Source organism: Gymnogyps californianus, chromosome 2 (genome assembly GCF_018139145.2).
Source record: "Gymnogyps californianus isolate 813 chromosome 2, ASM1813914v2, whole genome shotgun sequence".
Taxonomy (NCBI): Eukaryota; Metazoa; Chordata; class Aves; order Accipitriformes; family Cathartidae; genus Gymnogyps; species Gymnogyps californianus.
The window spans coordinates 148742893-148763759 of record NC_059472.1 but is presented as its reverse complement, the minus strand read 5'-3'; the positions used below and the strand labels follow the sequence as shown (position 1 = coordinate 148763759).

Sequence of the window (20867 nt, the reverse complement as noted above, 5' to 3'; positions counted from 1 at the left end):
GCAGGTTACTTCTAGTCCTAGGTGTTGTCACCATTAAATTTTATTAGTGTACAAATCTGTTGAAACATGCCTTAGCGTTCCAGAAAGATCTCTGTAGTCTCATTTTACAAAAATATTTTATTGGGCATTCTGTGAATAATGGTAAATGTGGAAATAAAAGGAGGCTGTTTACTACTATATGGTTGTGATATGTTTAGTTCCCTCTTGCATATCTTTTAATTTACATCTTAATGTTTCCTTAAAATTGCAGACAAAATTATGAATTGAAATTGTGTATCAATAACTGAAAGTTGACCATGTTTGAACAGAGATGTTTCTCTTGTCATAGATAGTAAGGGAACAAAAAAATTCTAGATGGGAATGACCAGGAAAGCAAGTGAAAGTCAATTGAAGCATATCTTTTCTTTTTTCCCTCTTTCTAGTCGGGTGATATGGAAGCTTTCAGTATGTTGGGAGATCTGGGCAGAAAAGAAGCGTTCGCTGCTTTGTCATTGGATACTTACAATTTTTGTGGAATTTGGCAGCTCTCAGGCTTTTTGTAGTACCCTGAAATTGCCAGTGATGCACCTGTATTAAAAAATAAGAAAAAAGAAAAATAACTTACATAAGGAAATTTTATTCTAGAGTTTTATATGCCCCAGTAACCTCATGCGTCTTACTACAGGTCTGCCCACAGTCAACTTTAACAATATTGTCTTTTTTTTTTTTTTTTTTCTCCTGAGACCATCTAGTTGCATCAGACCTAATGGAGCAACATGGCTGTTTCATTGGCAAACTGTGAAATGTTTTCATTTGCTTTACTTTTAATAAATAGAGATGTTTTCATAAGTAGCTGTATCCAGTCCAGAGTCTTAGAGCATTTGTTTACTTTCAGATTTTTGTACTGACGCAGTTACTAATGTGCGCAGAGGTTAATATTAAAGCTCTGGCAGCAAGTACAATGGAAGGAGGGGTGCGGTGTGAAGACGTAGTGACCTAGAAGAGACTTAAACTTTGTTATCGGACAAAGTTTTGTGTTAGAAAACACCATTTGCATCAGCCATCCTCACCTCGATTTAGGCTAATATTTACAAGAAAGTCTCTTACACAGCTTGTATTTGGAAATTAAATTTCTTGGGCTTAAGGCATTAAATTTTATATACTAAAATGTCACTGCCGTTGGGAAGAAAGGGTGTGGTTGTTTGGTTTTTGTTGCTTTTTTTTTTCCAAATAATGTTATCTGACTGTAGTGTTTGCTGGGTGTCTCAGAGTAAAATGAAACCACTTGAGCTGTATTACTAACATTCTTGCCAGAGCAAACTATAACTGGACAATGTTTCCTTTTAAGACAGCTAAAAACCTTTTCTGGTGTGCAGTTCCTGTACTCGTGCTAAATGTGAGAATAAGTCAGGACCTGGGAAGAGAAGAGTTTAGTAGTAAAGAAACATAATCTGAAGCCAAACTGGTTGGAGAAGGAAGGAAGAATGCCTCAAGTTCAGTCTTGCAAGGTGCTGGGCACATTAGCTTCTGATTCATCAAAACGCTTATCACCAATTTTGCAAGTAGTTCGGTTGAAATCAGTGTTGTTATTCATCCTTTAGTGAAGTGCAGTGAAGCATACTCATCTGCAGTGAAGCATATGCCTATGTGCTTTTATGGATTTGGACTAAGGGGTGTAGGACATGGTTGGCTCAAGCTCTTGAAAGTACGGGGTTTCATCATGATTCTTACGAAGAGGAATCCGTGTACGTTGGCTGTCATTATTCTAACATCAAATGGCATAAAATCAAGTGGGGAAAAAATGTGAGCAAAACCCTTCAGCTGAATTTGAGGGTTAATAAAATATCTTGTAGAATGCTTTATTTGCTTAAAATTTATTTTGCATATCATATGGCATGAATGTATTACCTTACCAGTTAAACCCTTGATGTGCTAATAGTTATACAAATTTGCAGTAAGAAATTAATTCTTTGCCATAGGAGTTTGCAAACTTGGTGCAAACAAAACCAGATTGCAAAGTGAGGAAGAAATTGTACCCAATAACTGGAAACATGCTGAGTTCTTACTGTAAGCACAGCAGTTTTCTTCTAGTAATTGTTGCAGAGCTGTTATCCATCAGAGCTGTTAATGTCACTCTAAATTGTTGTATTTGTATGGTAAGCTTTTCATAACTGCCGTTGTTTTGAGAAGGTGGGAGAGAGCTCATAAAACATCAAGACTGATTTTTTGATCATGTTAGAACTTCTGAGTAACTGCTGAGTACCCAGCTCCTGTAGGAATTCGAGTGGTTTGGCTGGTGTCTGAATCAGGAGCATCGCTGATCTGGATATTTAAAAAAAAAAAAAACAAACCACTTTTTTTTTAAGTTGGAAGGCTTTCTTTATTTTTAAGGCTTTTTAAAGACTTAAATTTAAGTCATACCCTAATGGCTTTTTTTATGGGTACATCCTCTGTTGCAGTCACTTAGAGATGAAGGTAGTATTTCCACATACTGTATCATATGAGCAACTAAAGGGAGAAGAGAGTAATATTCAAACTGTGTTTTACATATAGTTGCAAAATATGTTAAGTATCAAAACGGTGTATAAATGCTAATAAATATATTGGTGTACTTCACATTTTTTAGTCTCTAAACCTCTTCTAAAAATTTAACCATCACCTTCTGGTTAAAGCAATTAAAATATTTCATAGTAAAAAGGCTGATAATGCATCATTCAGCATGACATTATTCCGAACGGATCTGTGTATTTCTTTGTAAGTTGCAATATTTCTCTGTAGGCCCTTAATCAGAATTATGGAACAAAGATATTTAATATTCCTTTGTGGAAATGTCACAGCCCCTATTTATAAACTTTTTCTTTCTTAGAAGAAAGTTCAACTTTTGTTTCAGTGATTTCTTGGGAAGTGGGTGGAATGAAGTTGAAAGGAGAACTACACTTTCCATCATCAAAACCTTTTTCCAGTAACTCTATCTTACTGAGAACTGGCAGCCTGTCTGTCCAGATATACCTGCAATCATGGAAGCATACTCTTTATTGGGGGGAGAATCATAGAACCATAGAATGGTTTGGGTTGGAAGGGACCTTAAAGATCACCTAGTTCCAACTCCCCTGCCATGGGCTGGGACACCTCCCACTAGACCAGGTTGCTCAAAGCCCCATCCAACCTGGCCTTGAACACCCCGAGGGAGGGGCATCCACAGCTTCTCTGGGCAACCTGTTCCAGTGCCCTAGCTCCCTCATAGCGAAGAATTCCTTCCTTACGTCTAATCTAAATCTACCCTCTTTCAGTTTAAAGCCGTTAGGCCTTGTCCTGTCACTAGCTGATCTCATTTTGGACCCTGTGAGAATGCTATCCTTTGAAGATGATGTTTTAATATCTGTGATAAATTTTGTCAAGAGCTGGGAACTGATTTTTATACTCATTTGTAGTCTTCAGCTACGATCAGATCACACCAGTTTTGGAATTTAGCCTTTCTGCTGTCAAAATCAATGAAGCATTGTTTGTCATGGGCATGTTTTGCAAAAACATAACTGCAGTCTATTTTATATTGGAGTAACGTGTGCATATCCCAGGTTTTGAACTGTTTTATCAGCTGTATAAAGTAATAATTGTTCTCTGATTGGGGAGGATGGTTGTTTTTGTCTTGCATGCCAGTAGTCTCTTGTTCTATCTGTTTTCTGGGTCTTCAGCATCTTTTCCAATTTTTTTTTTTTTAAATTCTTGCAGCCTATCAAGATCTTAAATAGCCATTTATTTGAAGATTAGAAATATTTATATGTTCCTTCCTTCCATTAAATGTGCCAGTGGAAACCTGGCTTGATTTTTTTACTATGAGTGGAGGAAAGAAAAATACAAATCACATGAGTAGAGTGTTTCTGCAGCATCATTCCTCTAGTTTCAGATGTACAGCATGAAGGCAGCTGCAGTCAGCTGACAACTTGTGGTCATGTTCAGATATATGTGGGGAAGGGGCGTGCTGTTTTAAATGCATAATAAAGCTGTTGTTTCGTCACCAGGAAGCAGGGATGGTAGCAGCCCAGGGGAAATGAGAGACAGTAATGTTGCTGTAGTGGAAGGGAATTCTTGTTGCATAGAGCCAGAGCTCTCTGCAGGCAGCTGTAGGGATGCACCAAGGCAAAATGGCACAAATGTATTTTGCTTTCTGTAAGGGTAGAGGATAAACGCAAGGAGCAGATAAAAGCCTGAGATGGACATGCTCACAAGGAGGGTGAAGTTATTTTTTATGCTCTACTGCCCTTTACCTCTGTTGGTACCTTCCAGTGAAATCAGTATAGTTGTATTTTTAGCTTGCTGTATTCAACATCAATATGCCAAGATAATTCTGTCTTTACATCTGTAAGCAGCTTTTACTATGCTTTCCTGTTTTCTGCCAGCTGCAGTTTACAAAGGATGTCACAGCACTGGTAAGAAACGTACAGTAGCCATTTCTCTGATGGTTTTGTAAGGCATGTTTTTCTTAATGATTTGTGAGAAGCAAGAATATGAAACAGCAAGTTTGTTGGAAATGAGCTAGATAGTCTGAGCTGAATTTTCTTCATAACGCTAATCTCTTAATTTGTGGTTTGTGCCTGTGTTATTTGGTTGGTTTTCTCTGTGTGCTTTAATATTTTGCACTTCACTAATGCTCGATGTAACATTGCAGCAGTATTGTAAATGCCTCGCCCTCCTCTGTACTTTGCTCTGTATTAATTTTATGGCTGCACTTGGGCTTTTATAACCTGTCTAGTCTTAAGACTACACTGATATTCTGGAATTGAGCATGTTATGATTTGGACAGGAAATGCTGTGATATGATACCACGCCTAAGCGTGTAAAAGCCCTGAGAAATCATTTTAATCTTCTGTTGCATTGGCAGGCTCTGCGTTGGCTCTTTATTTCATTATGTTTAAACTGAATGAAGTCATGCTGAAGTTTTTCAATAATAGGATATTGTTTAAGTATGCTGTATGCTTCTCAATGATTTATTATTTTGAATATTTTCTTAATTTCACAATGATAAATGCTGCTTTTCTAAAACGCTACAGAAACATGCTAAGTATAATATAACCATTTTTGCTCAGAAGTCAGGCTCTTAAACATAAAGGTGCAAATAAATGCACTAAGAAAATTGAGATTTTAGTTTGTGTTTTAATAGTGTGTGGACAGTAGTGAATATGTATGAATTTTCATACTGTTTGTACCTTGAAGTTAAAAATGTTAAATATTATTAACATTTTTGCAGTAAGATTTGTGTGCCGTGTACTGGCTGTCTCCTATAAAATGTACGATGACTTATAGGGTGTTGGCTCACAACAAAGATGTTACTGCTTCAATTTATTCATTTTATGTTTAGGAACAGTAGCTTTTATGTAGAAGACATCTTAGAGGAGTGTGTGTATGTATATTTGTGTGTACTTTTCATATGTACTACATTAAGTGAACAGCGTTCTCTTATACACTAAGTGGGTAGAGAATTTTCTAGTGCTAGTTGAATTTATTATGCAGTGTTTTAACCTGTCAATTGCTGTGAAATTCTGCTTTCCAGCAATGCAAAGCTTAAACAGGAAGAATGTGTGAAGCATCATGATAGAAAGCAAGATTAAGGGGGAGAAAAATACTGTGGTTTGTGCTCATGGATTTTGGGAAACCTGCCTCCGTGCCCTACCTGCGGTGTTTCCTAGAACTGGTCATCAGTTTTTAATTGTTGAGGGAGGGAATGTATGTAATGATTTTGCTTGTTCTGTTTCAGCTCATTAAGGGGATGGAATGCTATTTTTATCTCTTTAACTAACATTTTATCTAACATTATAGATAGTGTGAATTTTGTACTTGTGTTCCCTGTCTTGAAGCTCGATCGCACAAATGCTAGATGGTGAACTTTTCCATCTCCCTCGCTACTGAATACTCACTTAGTCTTCTCTCCACAGGCATATTCCCAAGATGCCTACCTGAAAGGCAACGAAGCCTACAGTGGTAATGCCCACAACATACCTGAACCACCGCCAATATGTTATCCACGCCTGACATCCACAGCTGCTGTTATGGCACAAGCTGGTGACAAGCTATCTTCTGACTTCTTGCTGGGGAAACAGCAAGTCAGTAGACCAGTACGGGCATTGACACAGCCAGAGAGGGCCTACAGAATGGAAATACAAGTGCCTCCATCACCAACAGACATTGCAAAATCAAATACAGCCGTGTGTGTTTGTAATGAAACCGTAAGGACTGTTATTGTGCCTTCTGAGAAGGCTGTAGATTTGCCATCTTGTAGAAATAATCATGCTGGTCCATCACACAGGACAGAGGAAGTAAGATATGGCTTAAAAGATCAAACCAGTCTAAAAGCACGGACCACGTCGCCATCTTCTTCAGTGTCCACTGCCATTGTACTTCCACAGACTCCAATAACAAGGTCGGTTGATCCAACTGGAACACTAAGTAAAGCTTCAAATTATGTAGTATGTCCAGAAGGAATCCCAAGCACTAGACCTCCTGCTCAAGCCACAGACTCGCCCTCAGTCTCTACTAATCATTACAGTTCTCCAACCTCCCACCAGCATATAGACTGGAAGACCTACAAAACTTACAAAGAGTACATTGATAATAGACGCATGCACATGTATGGCTCCCGAACAATACAGGAAAGGTTAGATAGTTTAAGAGCAGCTTCTCAGAATACAACTGATTATAATCAAGTGGTGCCAAATCGCACTGCTTCACAGGTACGGCGCAGGAGCACCTCTCACGACAGGGTTCCACAGTCTGTTCAGATCCGGCAGAGAAGTGTATCCCAGGAAAGACTTGAAGATCCCGTGTTGATGAAAGAGTGGCCACGAAGTGCTTCGCAAGATACTCTAACTTCACCTTCAGTGAATGCTAGGAATCACAGGGCTCGGTCATGGGATTATCTCAGCAAACAGGGTGAAGTGCTAGAAAATTTTCATTCTGAGAATCTGATTGCAGATACAAATGGAGATAGGAGAAAGACTTACAAGTGGACAGGGTTTACTGAACAAGATGATCGGCGAGGTATTTATGAGAGATCTAGACAGCGTGCATTTCATATGTCCCTTCGAGGTCAAAATTTTTCTATGGCTCCGAGTGCTTATATTTCAGACAACAGGAGAACAGGTAGTAGAGCTTCTCTGCCTGGTTCTCATTTTCAGAAAGTTCCACCAGATGCAAAAATGTTACAGCCTTCTCGAGATTTGCAAACTCCTGGGGGAGTCTCAAAACCTACAGCTGTTTCACAAGAGAGATTGTCTCTCACTCCAGCTAGAAGTTCTAAAAGTAGCTCTTTGAAGAACTCTGCTCCCTATGCAGCAAAACCATCGTTTCCCCTTAACCAGGGCCTGGATGCTATTGCCAGCAAAGACCAAAGAACAGTAAATCACTTGCATCAGAGTGGTCTGTTAAACCAACAGTCAAGGATCCGAGCAGAAGGTGCCCCAGATCACAAAACAGAAACTGGCAAAACCATCCAACCCTCCTCTCTGTCTCCAGCTTCCACCAAACTTGTTCAGCCAACAAGTGAGAGTTCAACTACCTCTGACAACGTAGATGGTTCCATCAGACAAAAGATTCATGATTTCAAAAGGGAAGAGGTCCATGAGCCTGAAATTCTGCAAACGGATGTTCAGGAAAATGACAAAGACACAGTGGTCATGCGGGACAAATCACCTTCTGGCCACCAAACTCCACAGCCTTTGAGGCATCAGTCCTACATTCTTGCTGTAAATGACAAAGAGGCAGCCTCAGACACTACCTGTTGGTTACCTAATGATGCTCGGAGAGAAGTCCACATAAAAAGAATAGAAGAAAGGAAAGCATCAGGTTCCAGCCCACCTGGTGACTCCTTGGCTTCTATTCCCTTTATTGGTGAGTTAAACTACTCCAGTGTACATCAAATGCTTTTCTCTGCTAAAGATGATGGAGAGCACCATGCCGGGTAGCTGACTGCTGTTCCTGTAAACCCTGAGGTTGAGGGGCATGGGGGCTCTTCTCTCATCTAGACTAATACTATGTTGGTAAAACTAAAAATATTCTTCAGTGGAGGAAAAATGTTCTGTTTTGTTTGGAGTCCTGGGGGATCAGTGTAAAAAAAGTCTACAGTGATGTAATAGTTTTCTAGAGTTTTCCTTTACCCCATGGAGAAGTCTACATTATATAACTGTATCTGGTTATCACTCCACATAATGCTCTGATGTTATGTATATGGACAACTAGCATTTGCAGCACCTTTCAAAATATTTTTACTTCTCTAGTATAAAATATATTTGGAGTCCAGTAAAGAGATCCATTTAAGGGTGATTTGTGGGGGAAAAAGTTTGTCAGCTGAATAGGTAAGGTGAAAGCTTTCTGAGTCTGATATGGGATAGCGGAAAGCTGTTTCAGGTGAAAGGATAGCAATAAAATGACGTGAATTTCCAAGTAAAGATGCTAATGTGGATATGAATTAAAGGGTTTGTGGAAGCAGAATGTGAGACACACAAAGATTTGTCTGTGGGCCGTGACACAAACAGGGCTGGAATTACAGGGAGCTTACAGGAAGGGGGCTGAGCACTGTTGAGACGATTTGGAAGAAAAGAGGAACTCATGGAAGGATTGTAAGTAGTAGAAAAAAAATAATTAAAAATCCAGTTTTGGGTATGTGAGGAATTGGAGTCATAGAATCATAGTCATCTGCTGAAGAGAGAGTTTCAGTGGCAGAGCATTTCTGTTCTACTCAAGTAGTCAATGCCTGTGTTGTCTTTGCCCTGCTGTTGTTGAGTTGGATTTTCTTTTGTTGTGGCTGGTTTAATCCTTTGGAGTCTAGATGACTGTGGACCATTTTGCACATGGGTTGACTTATACCTGACTGTGTGTTCTTGAATTCAGTGTTGGAAGTATTTAGAAAATACTGAATTTTGATTCTCAAACTCACGTATGTGAAAAAGAACTCTTCTTAATACTCTTCAGTTTTTTTACAGATTAGGTTAAGGAAGTTACAGATACATTGTCTTAGCACCATTGTCTTCTGTTGTGGATCTGCAGCAGTGATTTTTTTCCCCTAGAATTATCTATAATACCTGCTACTAGTTTAAAGTAAATAACCAAAAATAGTGAAGAAGCTTTGTGTGCATCAAAGAATGGAAATCATACAAAAGATATAATTCTGTTCTTTTGACAGAATTTTGTTAAGACGTAACAAAAATGCTTTCTTAGCTAGCAGAAAATCATTGTAATTTTGGATTCTTCTTTAGACCCTGTCGAGCTTTCTTTAAGGATTAGTACAAGTTTGTAAGGTATGTAACTGGTCTTAGTGCAGGGTTTTTTAATACTATGTCTAAAGTCAATGTTGGGCACTTGATTATGTGTGGTATTTGTAAGCACTTAGGAGTGCCTGCTGGGAGTTTTCTAATCCCGTACAATTTAAATGTCGTGTGAAAGATCAAGATTGTCAAAATCAAGCCCGACCTTTTCTGCACAATCTCCTATCTTGATTTTGGCAAAGATTTGCCATGAACTCTTACTCATGTGGCTTGCTTCTAGATTTTAGAGAAATGTGATGATTAAAGTTCAAAGAAGCCTTAAACATGGCAATTGTACTGCATTCTGGTAACAGCTGAGTGGTTCAGAAGAAACAAAGTTGTAACTCTCCATTACAGCCTCTTGGCATAACACCACACCGTGGTGTGAATTGTGTGAATTTTTGAGCTCCTTAGCCTCTTGGACCAAAACCTCCTGAATACTCCAGAAATATTAAAAAGTGGTGCTGCTAGAGCGTGGGCACGGTCTGAGCCAACACAGTACTTGCGGCTGTCTTCCTAGCAAGAAATTCTTGTGCCGATACAGGTGCTGTGGAAAATTACCACCACAGCTCCAGTACCTTGAAGATGAAATAACCCTCTCTGAATAGGAAGAGCATCAAATGCCATTAAGAGTTGGCATCTTCCGAAGTTAGAATTAATACGCATGATTCTAACTTTGCTTGTTCCACTATCATTATGCCTAATTACAGCTTCACTTGTTAAAAGCCTGGCTTAATCAGGCAGATAAAACCCTAGATCTAGTTTGAAACTCAGTTAAAGGATATTTAACTCTTCTGAAGGAAAATCACTTGGATTTTTCTGTTTTGTGTTTTGGTTTGGGTTTTTTCTTTTTCTCTCCCCGCTGCCCCCGCCCCTCTGTCTGATGGTTGAGAAGGATGTTACTTTGAATAAAGACATACCTTGGTGTTGGCAACCTCTCTGCTTCCCTTACGTTTACATCAATATAATTGGGGTTTTTTTGCAGTATTAGGTTTTATTAGATGTGGTTCATTTCATAAATGCACTTACTGAAGTTATTTGTACAGTAGATGTTTGGAGTAGTGTAAAAATGTAAATTTGGGGGGAATAAATGTCTTCCAAGGTTACATATTATTGCCATTTTAAATACTTTGTGGTGTGTTTATTTTTTTTGTCACTTTCTGCTCATTAAAAGTAGTAGATATGGCCAGACTGTATTTTGGTAGAAATTCAGCCAGGAACAGTTGGCTTCTGCAGCAGTATTTTGTGACTAACCTGCTTTTGAGAATAGCACAACATCGGGATGATCTTAGCTCTTTGTAAGTAGCACAGTGCCCTGCACCACTAACAGAAATCCAAGCAGAGTTCCTATCGAGCTTGCTTATGGCAGATTCTTGCAGGGATTATGGTGGGTTGCTGAAGAACTGCCTTTTGACACTAGTCCTTTCACAAAAGGCTGTTCTGAAGCAGGGAGATTAAATTTTGGTTTGCATTTGCTAATAGAAATGAAAAATCTGTTCAGGGCAAACCTAGTAGGTAGATGTAATATCCTTTATAGGAGAAATTGATTTATTTGAAAAAATTAGGCAAGATATTATGTGTTCAAACTCTTCTTCAGGTAGGCAGATGTTCTTGGGGGATGAGGAAGCTGCCGGTTTTACAGAAAAACATATCCTGGTACTGCAGGCTTCAGTACTTTCCACGTGCTACTAAATGCAGGGTATTGTGGTTAGCTTGGAAAGCTGCTGTTGCTATTTCGGGTCCAAAGAAAGGCTCTGTTCTTGAAATGCTCTCTATTGTTTCAAACTATACCAGTTAGTCTAATGAAAGGTTATTCCTTTTACCCAGCAATGGTCTCACCTGTTCTCTAGACTAGTAAAAATACCATTATCTCTATCAGTGACTATATTAGCGATTGTGGTGTTTAACGTACGTTTTTTCAGACTTGCAATTTGTATACAATTTCTCTGTTAGAGAACAGCAAATGATAAATTTCTGACCTGCTGGGTAATTTTGGATGTGTTAACCTGCACTGGGATGGAAATTAGGATACTACTTAACATTTTTGTAACTATCGAGAAAAGGTTGATTCAGAATATAGTTATTTTAATACATTTCTTAAACATAGATGTCTAGTGTGCATGTCTGAGCATGTCTGAGATTTGCAGCTAGCTTGAAACTGTTTTTTCCTTTTTACACCATTTATTGTAGAGTAGAAAGCAATTAAAAAAAAAGGATAATCCAACTCCCAGATTGAGTTGAATGAATTACCCGTATGAGTGAAATGGAGAAACTGCTTCAATACTTAACCTGATTGCAGTATGTCTAGCTGCCAGTGCAGTTTAGTGCTTTGGCCATTACTACTGGGTGAATGTTCTTTCCAACTTCGCAGTGGGTTGTCACATGAAAATTAATTTTAAATGGATATGTTTTAAAATACTTAGCCTAATAAACATAATCTTGAAGTTTAAATTTTTTTTTCAAATCAAACAAGTTTATAGTCATCCTGTTATAGAGCTTTTCTTTTAGGCATGCAATAGCATCAGATAAGTACAAAGACTTTTCCTCAGAGGTGTGATCCCATTTTTGAAAATATCTAGTACATCCTTACCCTAGAAAAATTTTAGGTCACTTCATTCCCCTATTAATTTGTGAATAACTGTGAGAAAATTAGCCAGATAAAAATATTTGACCAGACTTTGATAACACCAAAGTGTTGTAAAAATTAGGTAAGTGTCCTCTCTGGCTGAAATTGATACCTAAGAAAAGGTGCAGGAACAGGACAAGGATATATGATACTTTAATGTTGGTACTTTCTATTCTCCAACCATTTGTACTTTACAACATCCCCAAGCCAAATGTGATTTTAAGTGCTCCATAAATTTCTCCATTCTCTTTTGTACTACAGTAAAATTTTTCTATCCAATACCCTGTATTGATTTAAATAAAGATTTGCGAGGAGTTTCACAGCTTTAACATGGCATTTATTCCCTTTTTTGTGTGTGTGTGTCTGTGTGTGGTTTTTTAAAACCTATCTCCTGCTGGCTGAATTTCTGATACAAATGTTGTAAGAGTGACCAGCAGACTGCTAATCTTGGTTCACCCTTTCCATGCCACTCATGGTTTTATCTCTCTATTGCTTCTACCCTTAGTGCAGGCAAACAACCATAGTGATTTCTGTGCTAGTAATCAGGCAGACTCTGCCTTTCACCTTGCTTTAAGAGCTGATCATCATGCTAGTTTTCAAAAACAAAATTTTTTTTATTGTGTTCCAATATCTATTTTTCTACAAACTTCTGTCATAATAGAAGTATTCAGGTACTTGTTGATTAACAGATAGGATAAATTTAGCTGGCTTCTAGTGAATTCTGCTCAACCTTCTTTTTAATTCTTTTTTTTGTTACCAAATACTACTACTTTTTTTTTACAAGTAAATTAACTAAGGAATTAGGAGGTGAAATGTTCTAAAACACCCAGCATTAGTTAAACTTTTCAGGCATCTTTATTGTACATGGCATTCATCTTCTCTAATACTGAAAGTAGAGGTGTATAGGGTTTACCTTATCAGTACCTACCTTTAAATGATCAGTCATGTACATAACTCCACGTACTCTTTTTGGAAGTGTAATGAGTTTACTGCCTTTTTTTTTAGTGAAATACGTGCCATACCTTTCCTTTCCTCCCCCTACGTCTGTACGCCTCTCTCTGCAGGCTGCTTAGGCTCTGGTAGAGAAGACAACAATGTGAATACACACCTACTGATGCAGTTATTCTTGAAACTAGAAAATAAATTGATGCACTTGCACAACACACTATGAAAAGGGTTATGATGGTAGGAATAGAGAAAGGTTAGGGGAAACAACCAGAAATATTCTCACATGCAATAAAGAAATAATTGGAAGAATGTGCTCTGTTTTCTATTTGTGAGAAGAGATCAGCATCAGGCAGAGAGAAATTCAAAACCTCAAACTTCTGAGGCAGAGATCGTGGCTTGTCAACCCAAAATATATGGATACCTTAAGGGCAAATAGTGGCTGAATACAGATGGTTGATATGGCATGTTTTAAGGAAACTTTAATTTTAGCAAAAACTGTTAGCAGTCAAGAAGAATATGAAAATCTTCAGCCATTGTGATGTTTTTTTTCTACAAGTTACTGCCTAGCTATTCCAAACTATGAAAATGTAAATGTAGCTGCAGTAGATATTAGAGCTGACATGTTCATTTTTGAGGGACTGTTGCTTCCATTATTTTAGTGATAGCATTGGCGCAGCTTTTAACATGTCATCAGTGTTTCTAAGATAAGTATCAGTCGTCTTTTTTTTTTTTTTTTTTTCTTCAGGATTTTACAGTTTGGCCTGCTAAATCGCTATTGCTCCAGGCTGAAAATTTCAGTGTTTCTTATCCAAAGAACAATTTTTAAAATTGTGGTATTCTGAAACATAGCAGCCAAGACAGAAAATTACAAATTAGTATTTTAAATACCATTTAAATGCTTCTGTAACTCAAAAATCCTTTTTTAATTAAAACTTAAAATTTGAAGTCAATAATCCATAACATCTAGAAGAGTTTTAATTGAGTAGAAGCATCAGATTTATTTGGTAATGGGTAATATTTTCAAAGCATAAATCATCTTTATTACCTGTAACTATTATTTTAAGTTATAGTGATATACTAAAGGAATGCTATCAAGGTTCTTGGTCAAAAAAAAAAGTATATTGAGAATTGTACTTTTTTTTTTTTCTGTGGTGGGGTAATACTGTGAACAGGAACCTTTAGAATTGCTTTGTATTACTTTGTGTAGAAAGTGTAAACAAATACATTTGTTTAACACTGAAATAAGCAACAAACTGCCATAGATAAGGTTTTCAGAATAGTCTCACATGAAGAATAACCTTGGGAAGCCTTTTTCTGTTTGTGTGACGCTCAGTCAGTATAATAAATATACTATTTACATGAGCGCATTAGCAGAGGACTGGATTTGATAATTCAGGGGGCTTGTTCGAGTCCTGTGTTTCTGTGGCTTACAGAAATGAATGTGCTCAGCATGCAGACATGTTTCCATTATATTCTTTTGGCTACATGAGGATAATTACGTAAAGTAGATATATGAAGAAGTTCTTTGTAAAGACAATCAGTGTTGTCAGTGCTGGAAGTACTTAAAAACTAACAAACAAAAAAAAACTTTTTAAAGGTCATGATGAATCCAGGCAATAGTGTATCTTCTTTCCAAATCATGTGTTTTAGGCTTGGAGCTTTTACCCTTGCAGGTTGAAGTATAAGATGCAGCAGCTTGTACTTCAAGATCTGTAACAAAAAGTCACTGCTGTGAGGTATTTATTAGTCCTTTTTGCTATCTTGTGTGATAGCAGGGTTCGTTCCATATAGTTTATTTATGATTGAACAATTCATTTTTGTTCTATTGGTTATTTCTGGCCTTCGCACTACACAGGTGAAATTGTATACATGGTCTTTTTATTTGATTGTCTTCTTGACAGGCTTTTAAGAAAAATTGTCTATATTAGTATGTCTGTGTTTATCTTAAATTCAGCTTCTTTTGAGGTTTCTTGGAGATGAGGAGCCTCTGAGATAGACCTTTTATTAACTTCCTTGCCTGTGTGTGGATGAAGATTGTCTTCCTACCTCCGGTATCCTGTCTGTCCTCTCTCCTTTCTTCCTGCATTCTTCTCACTGGTGCCTCTTCCTTGTGGCCACTGTCCCCCTGCTCTGCTCTCCCCTGCTCCGCTTGTGCCTGTGCCTCAGCAGCCTTTGCTTGACCCGTGGTGTCCTGCCTGCCGCCGAGGTGAAGGAAGGGAGATCTGGTCCATGTGGCTATACCATAATGGAAGTGCTGCCTATAGCAAGCTGGAGCAAACCTAAACTGAGAGGCACAGAGGAGGTATTAGATGTAGGACAAGATTTTAAAACTTTCATGTACTGTATTTGAGAAGAATACTTTGGGGCCAAGGTAGTGTTGTGCATTGTGACGGTGCAAAGCCTGTCATGGTATCGTGTACTATGGAGTGCTTGGATAGGCCAAGGATGCGGCATGGATCCAAGGGCTGGAAGTAAGGGAGTGCCTCTAAAGCCGGTCTTGCTGCAGGGTCTGTTCGTGTCACTGGTATGTCCTGTCTGTCCTTCAGTAAAGAAAAGATTTTTTTTTTTAATTATTTTTTTTCATTCTTCTAATGAGTGCGTGATAGTTTTGTGCCGCCTTTTCTGCCATAAGCAAACGAATTTGCCATGTGAGATTCATTCTTAAATTACACCCCAAAAGCCATAACCTCTTGTTTGAGAGAATTAGTGAAGAAATAGGCAATAGTTAAAATACTTACTGTAATGGCTGTCAGGTAGATGCCATCTCAATATATAGAAACCTTCACATCTGTGTCTCTGTTGAACGAAGATAATGTTTTTAGTGACTCTTCTAGCCATTTGCTTTGGAGACAGCAGTATAAGTTACCTCCCTGTAGCCTTCTGCAGAAGGCTGAGCTTTTTACAAAGAGCAATCACTGTTATGATTCCACAAGATCTATGAGTAACCAAAATTGCATTAAGTACTACAGGGGCATCTTTAAACACATACCTAATCCAAGAATTGGATATGGTTTTCAGAAAGCCAATAATATTAAAGTACAGTTATCTCTTCAATGTATGCAGTTTGGGAAATTGTATGTTGAGTGATTTTTATGTGTGTGTGTGTCTGGGGGTCCATGTTGTCTCCACATTCTTCACATGAAAAGCAATTTAAAGCTGTTTTAAGTGTGTGTTACTGCACAGCTGTTACATTTTTATGAATTGAATCTTTAAATCAGATAATAAATAGTCTTTGATAAAATACATACTTGTTGAATTAAGGTTTGTAGCCACATATTCACATTGTCTGTTTAAATTGAAATGCCTCATAAGTGTTTTAAATGGTAATGTGGTCTGCAATACACTTACTAAATAATACAATTCCTTCTTACAGTCTCCTGAAGTGTTGAGATGCTGCTTGCAAGACTGCCATGTCCGAAGGGGAATAAATATGAAAGATGACTTTAGCCTTGGGAAGCTAGTTTTTTCCAGTCACTTTCTATTACCAGTGAAGAAAGATTGAGCAATCTGAATCCCCAGGGGTTGGTGGGAGAAAGCACCTTTCTCTGTTAAGGATAGCCCAAGCATCCCTAATGGTTAGCCTCTCTGGACTAAAGTTAGTCTGTGAATTTGCTCTCCGTGTTTATATGTTATGATTCAGTTAACTAAACCATTTCCTTAAAAAAAACAAAACAAAAAAAAAACAACCAACAAACAAACAAAAAAACCCAAAAAACCCAAAAAACCACAAACACAAAACAAACCCTAAAAACCCCCCAAAATAAAACCCCCCAAAACCCAACAAAACCAAACAAAACTCACCATCACAACCAACTTGGATAAACAGGAAACTCTTATGACAGCTCCAGTGCAGCTCAACCCATACGTGTCCATCTGACCCAATGAAATGCATCTGAAGGGCTGAGAGGGTTGGCTGATGTCATTGCAGAGATACTACCATCTTTGAAGGATCATGAGGACTAGGGGAGATCCCCATTAACTGGAAAAAAGCAAATTGTGCACCCATCTTGAAAAAGGATGAGAAAGAGAATCCAGGGAAGGCAATCGGCCCTGTCTTAGTCCTTAGGAAAATCATGGAGTTGGTCCTCTTGGAACTTATTTCTGGGCACATGAAGGAGAAGGTGATTTGGAATAGGTAGTGTGGATTTACTAAGGGTAAATAGTGCTTGACCAAAGTGATTGCCTTTTATAATGAGATGATTAGATCTGTGAATGAGAGGAGAACACAAGGGAGTCACCAACCTTGACTTTAGCAAGGCTCTTGACCTTTTCTGCGATGCCATCCTTGTGCCGTAGTCTAGATGGGTGTACTGCTGGATATGTAGGAAAACTAGATCGTCAGGTATAAAGGGTAGTGGCAAAGGGTTCATATTCTCCCTGGAGGCTGGTTACAAGTGGTGTTCTTCAGAGTCCGTCTTGTTTAATATCTTTATTGGTGACCTAGGGAGGAGGTGGAATACGCTCATCAAGTTTGCAGACAACACCGAACTAGGGGGTGCAGTCAATATGTGCGAAGGAGTATTCAGAAGGACTTAGCCTAGAGGGATGGTCTGATAGGAATCTCTTGAAATTCAAGGACAAATGTGAAGTCTTGCTGCTGGAATAGGCTAACCTCATGCAGTGGTACCGGTACCTTGATGGTGATGAAGACTAACACTGTACTGGCCTGCATCAATAAGAGCACAGCCAGGATATTGAGGGAAGAGATCATTCCCCTCTGTTTGGTGGCACTTGTTGGACAAAAGCCCTGAGCAATGTGGTCTGAATTCAGCGCTAACCCTGCTCGGAAGAGGAGGTTGGGCTAGGGGACCTTCTGAGGTTCGCTCCCACCTGAATAATTCTGTGATTCATTTAAATTATATTTAAGGTTCTCAAAATGTGCCCCCTCTTGTGTTCAAGTGTTCAGGTTGTTACTTTCAAACCTTCATGTGTAATCCTGAAGGAGTGTTCCAGGAGATTCAGATATAAACAAAGCCATTACATATTATATAAATCATGATAAAATTGCATTGTAGCAGCATAATAGGGTATGATACAGATCTGTGCTTTTTTTTCAGTGACTTTTTGGTGTTCATTCCTTTGAATCTTTGGAAAAATTGGTTAATACTTGTTCCTTAGTTCCTCATCTACAGAGTGGGAATAGTATGTCCTCTTTGTCATCCTTTCCCACCCATGTAATCCTCAGTTTTGAAAGCTCTAGTTCTGCCTCTGAGCCCATTCAGTGTAAATTTGTGTCTTTGCAGAGTCAGAAGGTCAGTATTTTTCCAGATCACTTACATTGTGTACAGATGCTCCCTCTCTTTGTAGGTCCCTGATCTCCAGCTGCACTGCAATACAAATTTACTTGGATACATGAATTTCTCTCTGCTTTAGCCGGCAGATCAGTTAATGCAAGTTAACTGTAGTTGGAGCTGTGTTGCCTGTTTATTACAAGTTTTCAGTGTCTTACCCCATAAATGTTTTTGCATTGAAAGGCTCTTCCTGAAAATCACCAGTTGCAACTGTTGACCAGTTGCGTGCTCATGTTCTAACAGAGGTGACAAGTGGCATCTTCCCCTTTGCCAGACGTGTTCTGTCACCATGCTGGCTCATTTTCCGATGGCTGGTCTCTTGGGTCACTTCATAGACAGTAATGCAGAACAAATTGTATTTGTATCCTTTTCTCAAATTAAAAGTAAAACTTTAAGTAGTCCTCGAGTCTTTGACCTTTTTGTTACAAATATTTAAAGGGACACTGGTAATCCATGAGATAACAAACTGAAAGAGAATTATTTTGTGTGGCTTCTGCTCTGGCTTGTTTGTTCTGTACGCTTCACCGCATTTCGGACACAGTTGTTTTCATTGATTGGTGAGCCAAACACATCCTTTCATATGCTGTGCGAGGAGTTTTGGGGTGCAAATACACCGATTAATCAAGGAAAGTGAAAAGGGAGACAAATATTGCAAGCACTAAAAAGAAAAGTCAAAATACAAGGGATATATGTAGTTGTTTGGGTTTTGTTTCTTATTGGACAGTGGTGGTGGAGCTTGCCAGTGCATTAAATTAGTAGGCAGTAACTCGTATGGTGTATGTTGTGGTTTGCTCTATAATCACTTTATATTATGTAAAAGCTTGCTATTAGCTGACCTTCAACCTCTTCAGAGATTGAATAGGGTTACTTCCCTCCTGTACCAATGTCATCTGCAGTTTCTTTAAAGCTTGCCTATTTCTAAAACCACTTTAATTTTTATATTTCTGAAACCACTTTCAGATTCATGTGGGGATTAGATCCACTGTGAAGTAATAATAATTTGAATAATTATTGTTGCTTTCAAGGACTTAGAAAGTGGTTTTCCTCAGCTGAATTCTTGGATTTAAGTGTTGTGGGAAACTGTATAGTGTTGCCTAACACTCTTGTATTCACAGCTTGCACAGATTTATTTGAAGCGCTAGCATTTTTGTAACTTTTGGGAGTAAAGCTGTGACATTTTGAGATAAGTCTGTAACATAAATAACTTAAAGCTGAGCGCTTCCAGTTTGCGTGCTATAAAGTAATTAATTGTACAGCAAGTGATTATATTCCTTAGTCAACGTTAGTGTGCTTCTCTCAGGGTTTGCTGCAGGGAAGCTGAGCAAATGAAAAAAGGCAATAGGACAGTGAGCTGTTGTAGTTTTGAAATGGAAGTGTAACTGAGATTCTTCCTATCTCCTAGTTGCTGTAGAGAAGAGGTCTGTAAATGCTTGTAATTTATCACTGTGGATGCAAGTAAAACTTAGAAATTTTTTTGAATTGTAGTATCCCAGGTTTGCTGTGAATTCTTTTGCTTTCCCTTTTTATTAATGTTTCTAGTTTGCAGCTAGTTTTTTGGAGGGTATGCTTTTTTAACATGTAACTTCAAAAATTATTATGTTTTCCACTCCAGACAATTTAGAGGGCTGTTATTGCTAAACCTTCCTGTACTTTAATTGTTCATTGCCTTGTTTTAAATTTATGTTGCCAAATTTTGATGGTACAAGTGCTGCCTTAACAGAACTGTTAGTGACTGTTGGAAAAGCACAATGCAGCACACGCAGTTGTGTTCGCACAAAGCAAAGAATAAACCTCTGTCTGTGAGTGTTCATTGATTTCAATAGGCTTTTCAGTAGCTCTGCATATTACAATTCTTAGCACCTAGAATACATTCCTATTCATTACGGCAGTACAGTTCAGACCCTGCTTGTGACTTGATTTCCTCCACCCCCCATCCCCTCTTCTACTGGAGCATGAAATAGAATTATTTTTCTAGTACTAGTAATGTGTTCTAGAAGATGTTACGGCTCTTTTATCAGAATGATTGAAAATGCATCTTTCGGCTTCTTCCATCTTGTAAGAAACGTGTTAAATACTTAAAGCTTTTTGGAATCTTTCATGATGACCCTTGTGGCTATTGAGACTGTGAGGTGCTGGGCGTGTATGGCATGCAATCGTTTGTATGAACAATTAGTGGAAGAACTAATTGGTATGTAGTAGTGCTGTCTTTTAAAAATATGAATGCTTGCTTCTTTATTTGAATGTACAGAGGATGGGGGGGATTGGTTCTTTGGATGCTGGATATCTGTTTAAAATGCTTTTTTGTTTGCTTGTAACTTGGCTTTATTATTTGAACACTCGTTTAAATCAAATGATTTTTCGGTAGTCTGCCCATATTTTATTGTAGGAAATTGTAGTTATCTGTCTCTTGAGTTTAGACTTACTGATGTAATAAGTGTGTCTTTCACTTATGCACATAAACAAAAATAGTCTACTTGAAAATAATATTACAAGAGTTTAGCAAATAATTTCTGTTTCATTCACTCACAGCAAAATTTGTAATCGGGTATGATGTTCTTTGCCCTTATCTCTAATGTACAATTAACATCCCTACGAAATGAAACAGGCTTCTCTTTCTTAAAAAGAGTACATTTGACAGTGTGAATTAATTGGACCCTTATGTTTGTTTGAAAGCCTTCATGTTTAAGAGATCTGATATGCCAATAATGAGAAGTTCAGACAGCTGTTTAG

The 20867-nt window shown here is 38.1% G+C and overlaps 1 protein-coding gene across 2 annotated transcripts in view; it reads left to right on the top strand.

Moving 5' to 3' along the window:
• Nucleotides 1–20867, top strand: part of ARHGAP21 (Rho GTPase activating protein 21) — a 121667-nt gene that overhangs the window by 83805 nt on the left and 16995 nt on the right. The window contains exons 7-8 of one of the 2 annotated variants that reach the window (XM_050891503.1): nucleotides 4377–4406; nucleotides 5910–7860. In XM_050891503.1, coding sequence (XP_050747460.1) covers nucleotides 4377–4406; nucleotides 5910–7860 — 1981 coding nt within the window. The remainder of the gene's footprint in view (nucleotides 1–4376; nucleotides 4407–5909; nucleotides 7861–20867) is intronic. The other variant, XM_050891502.1, reaches the window with a different exon arrangement.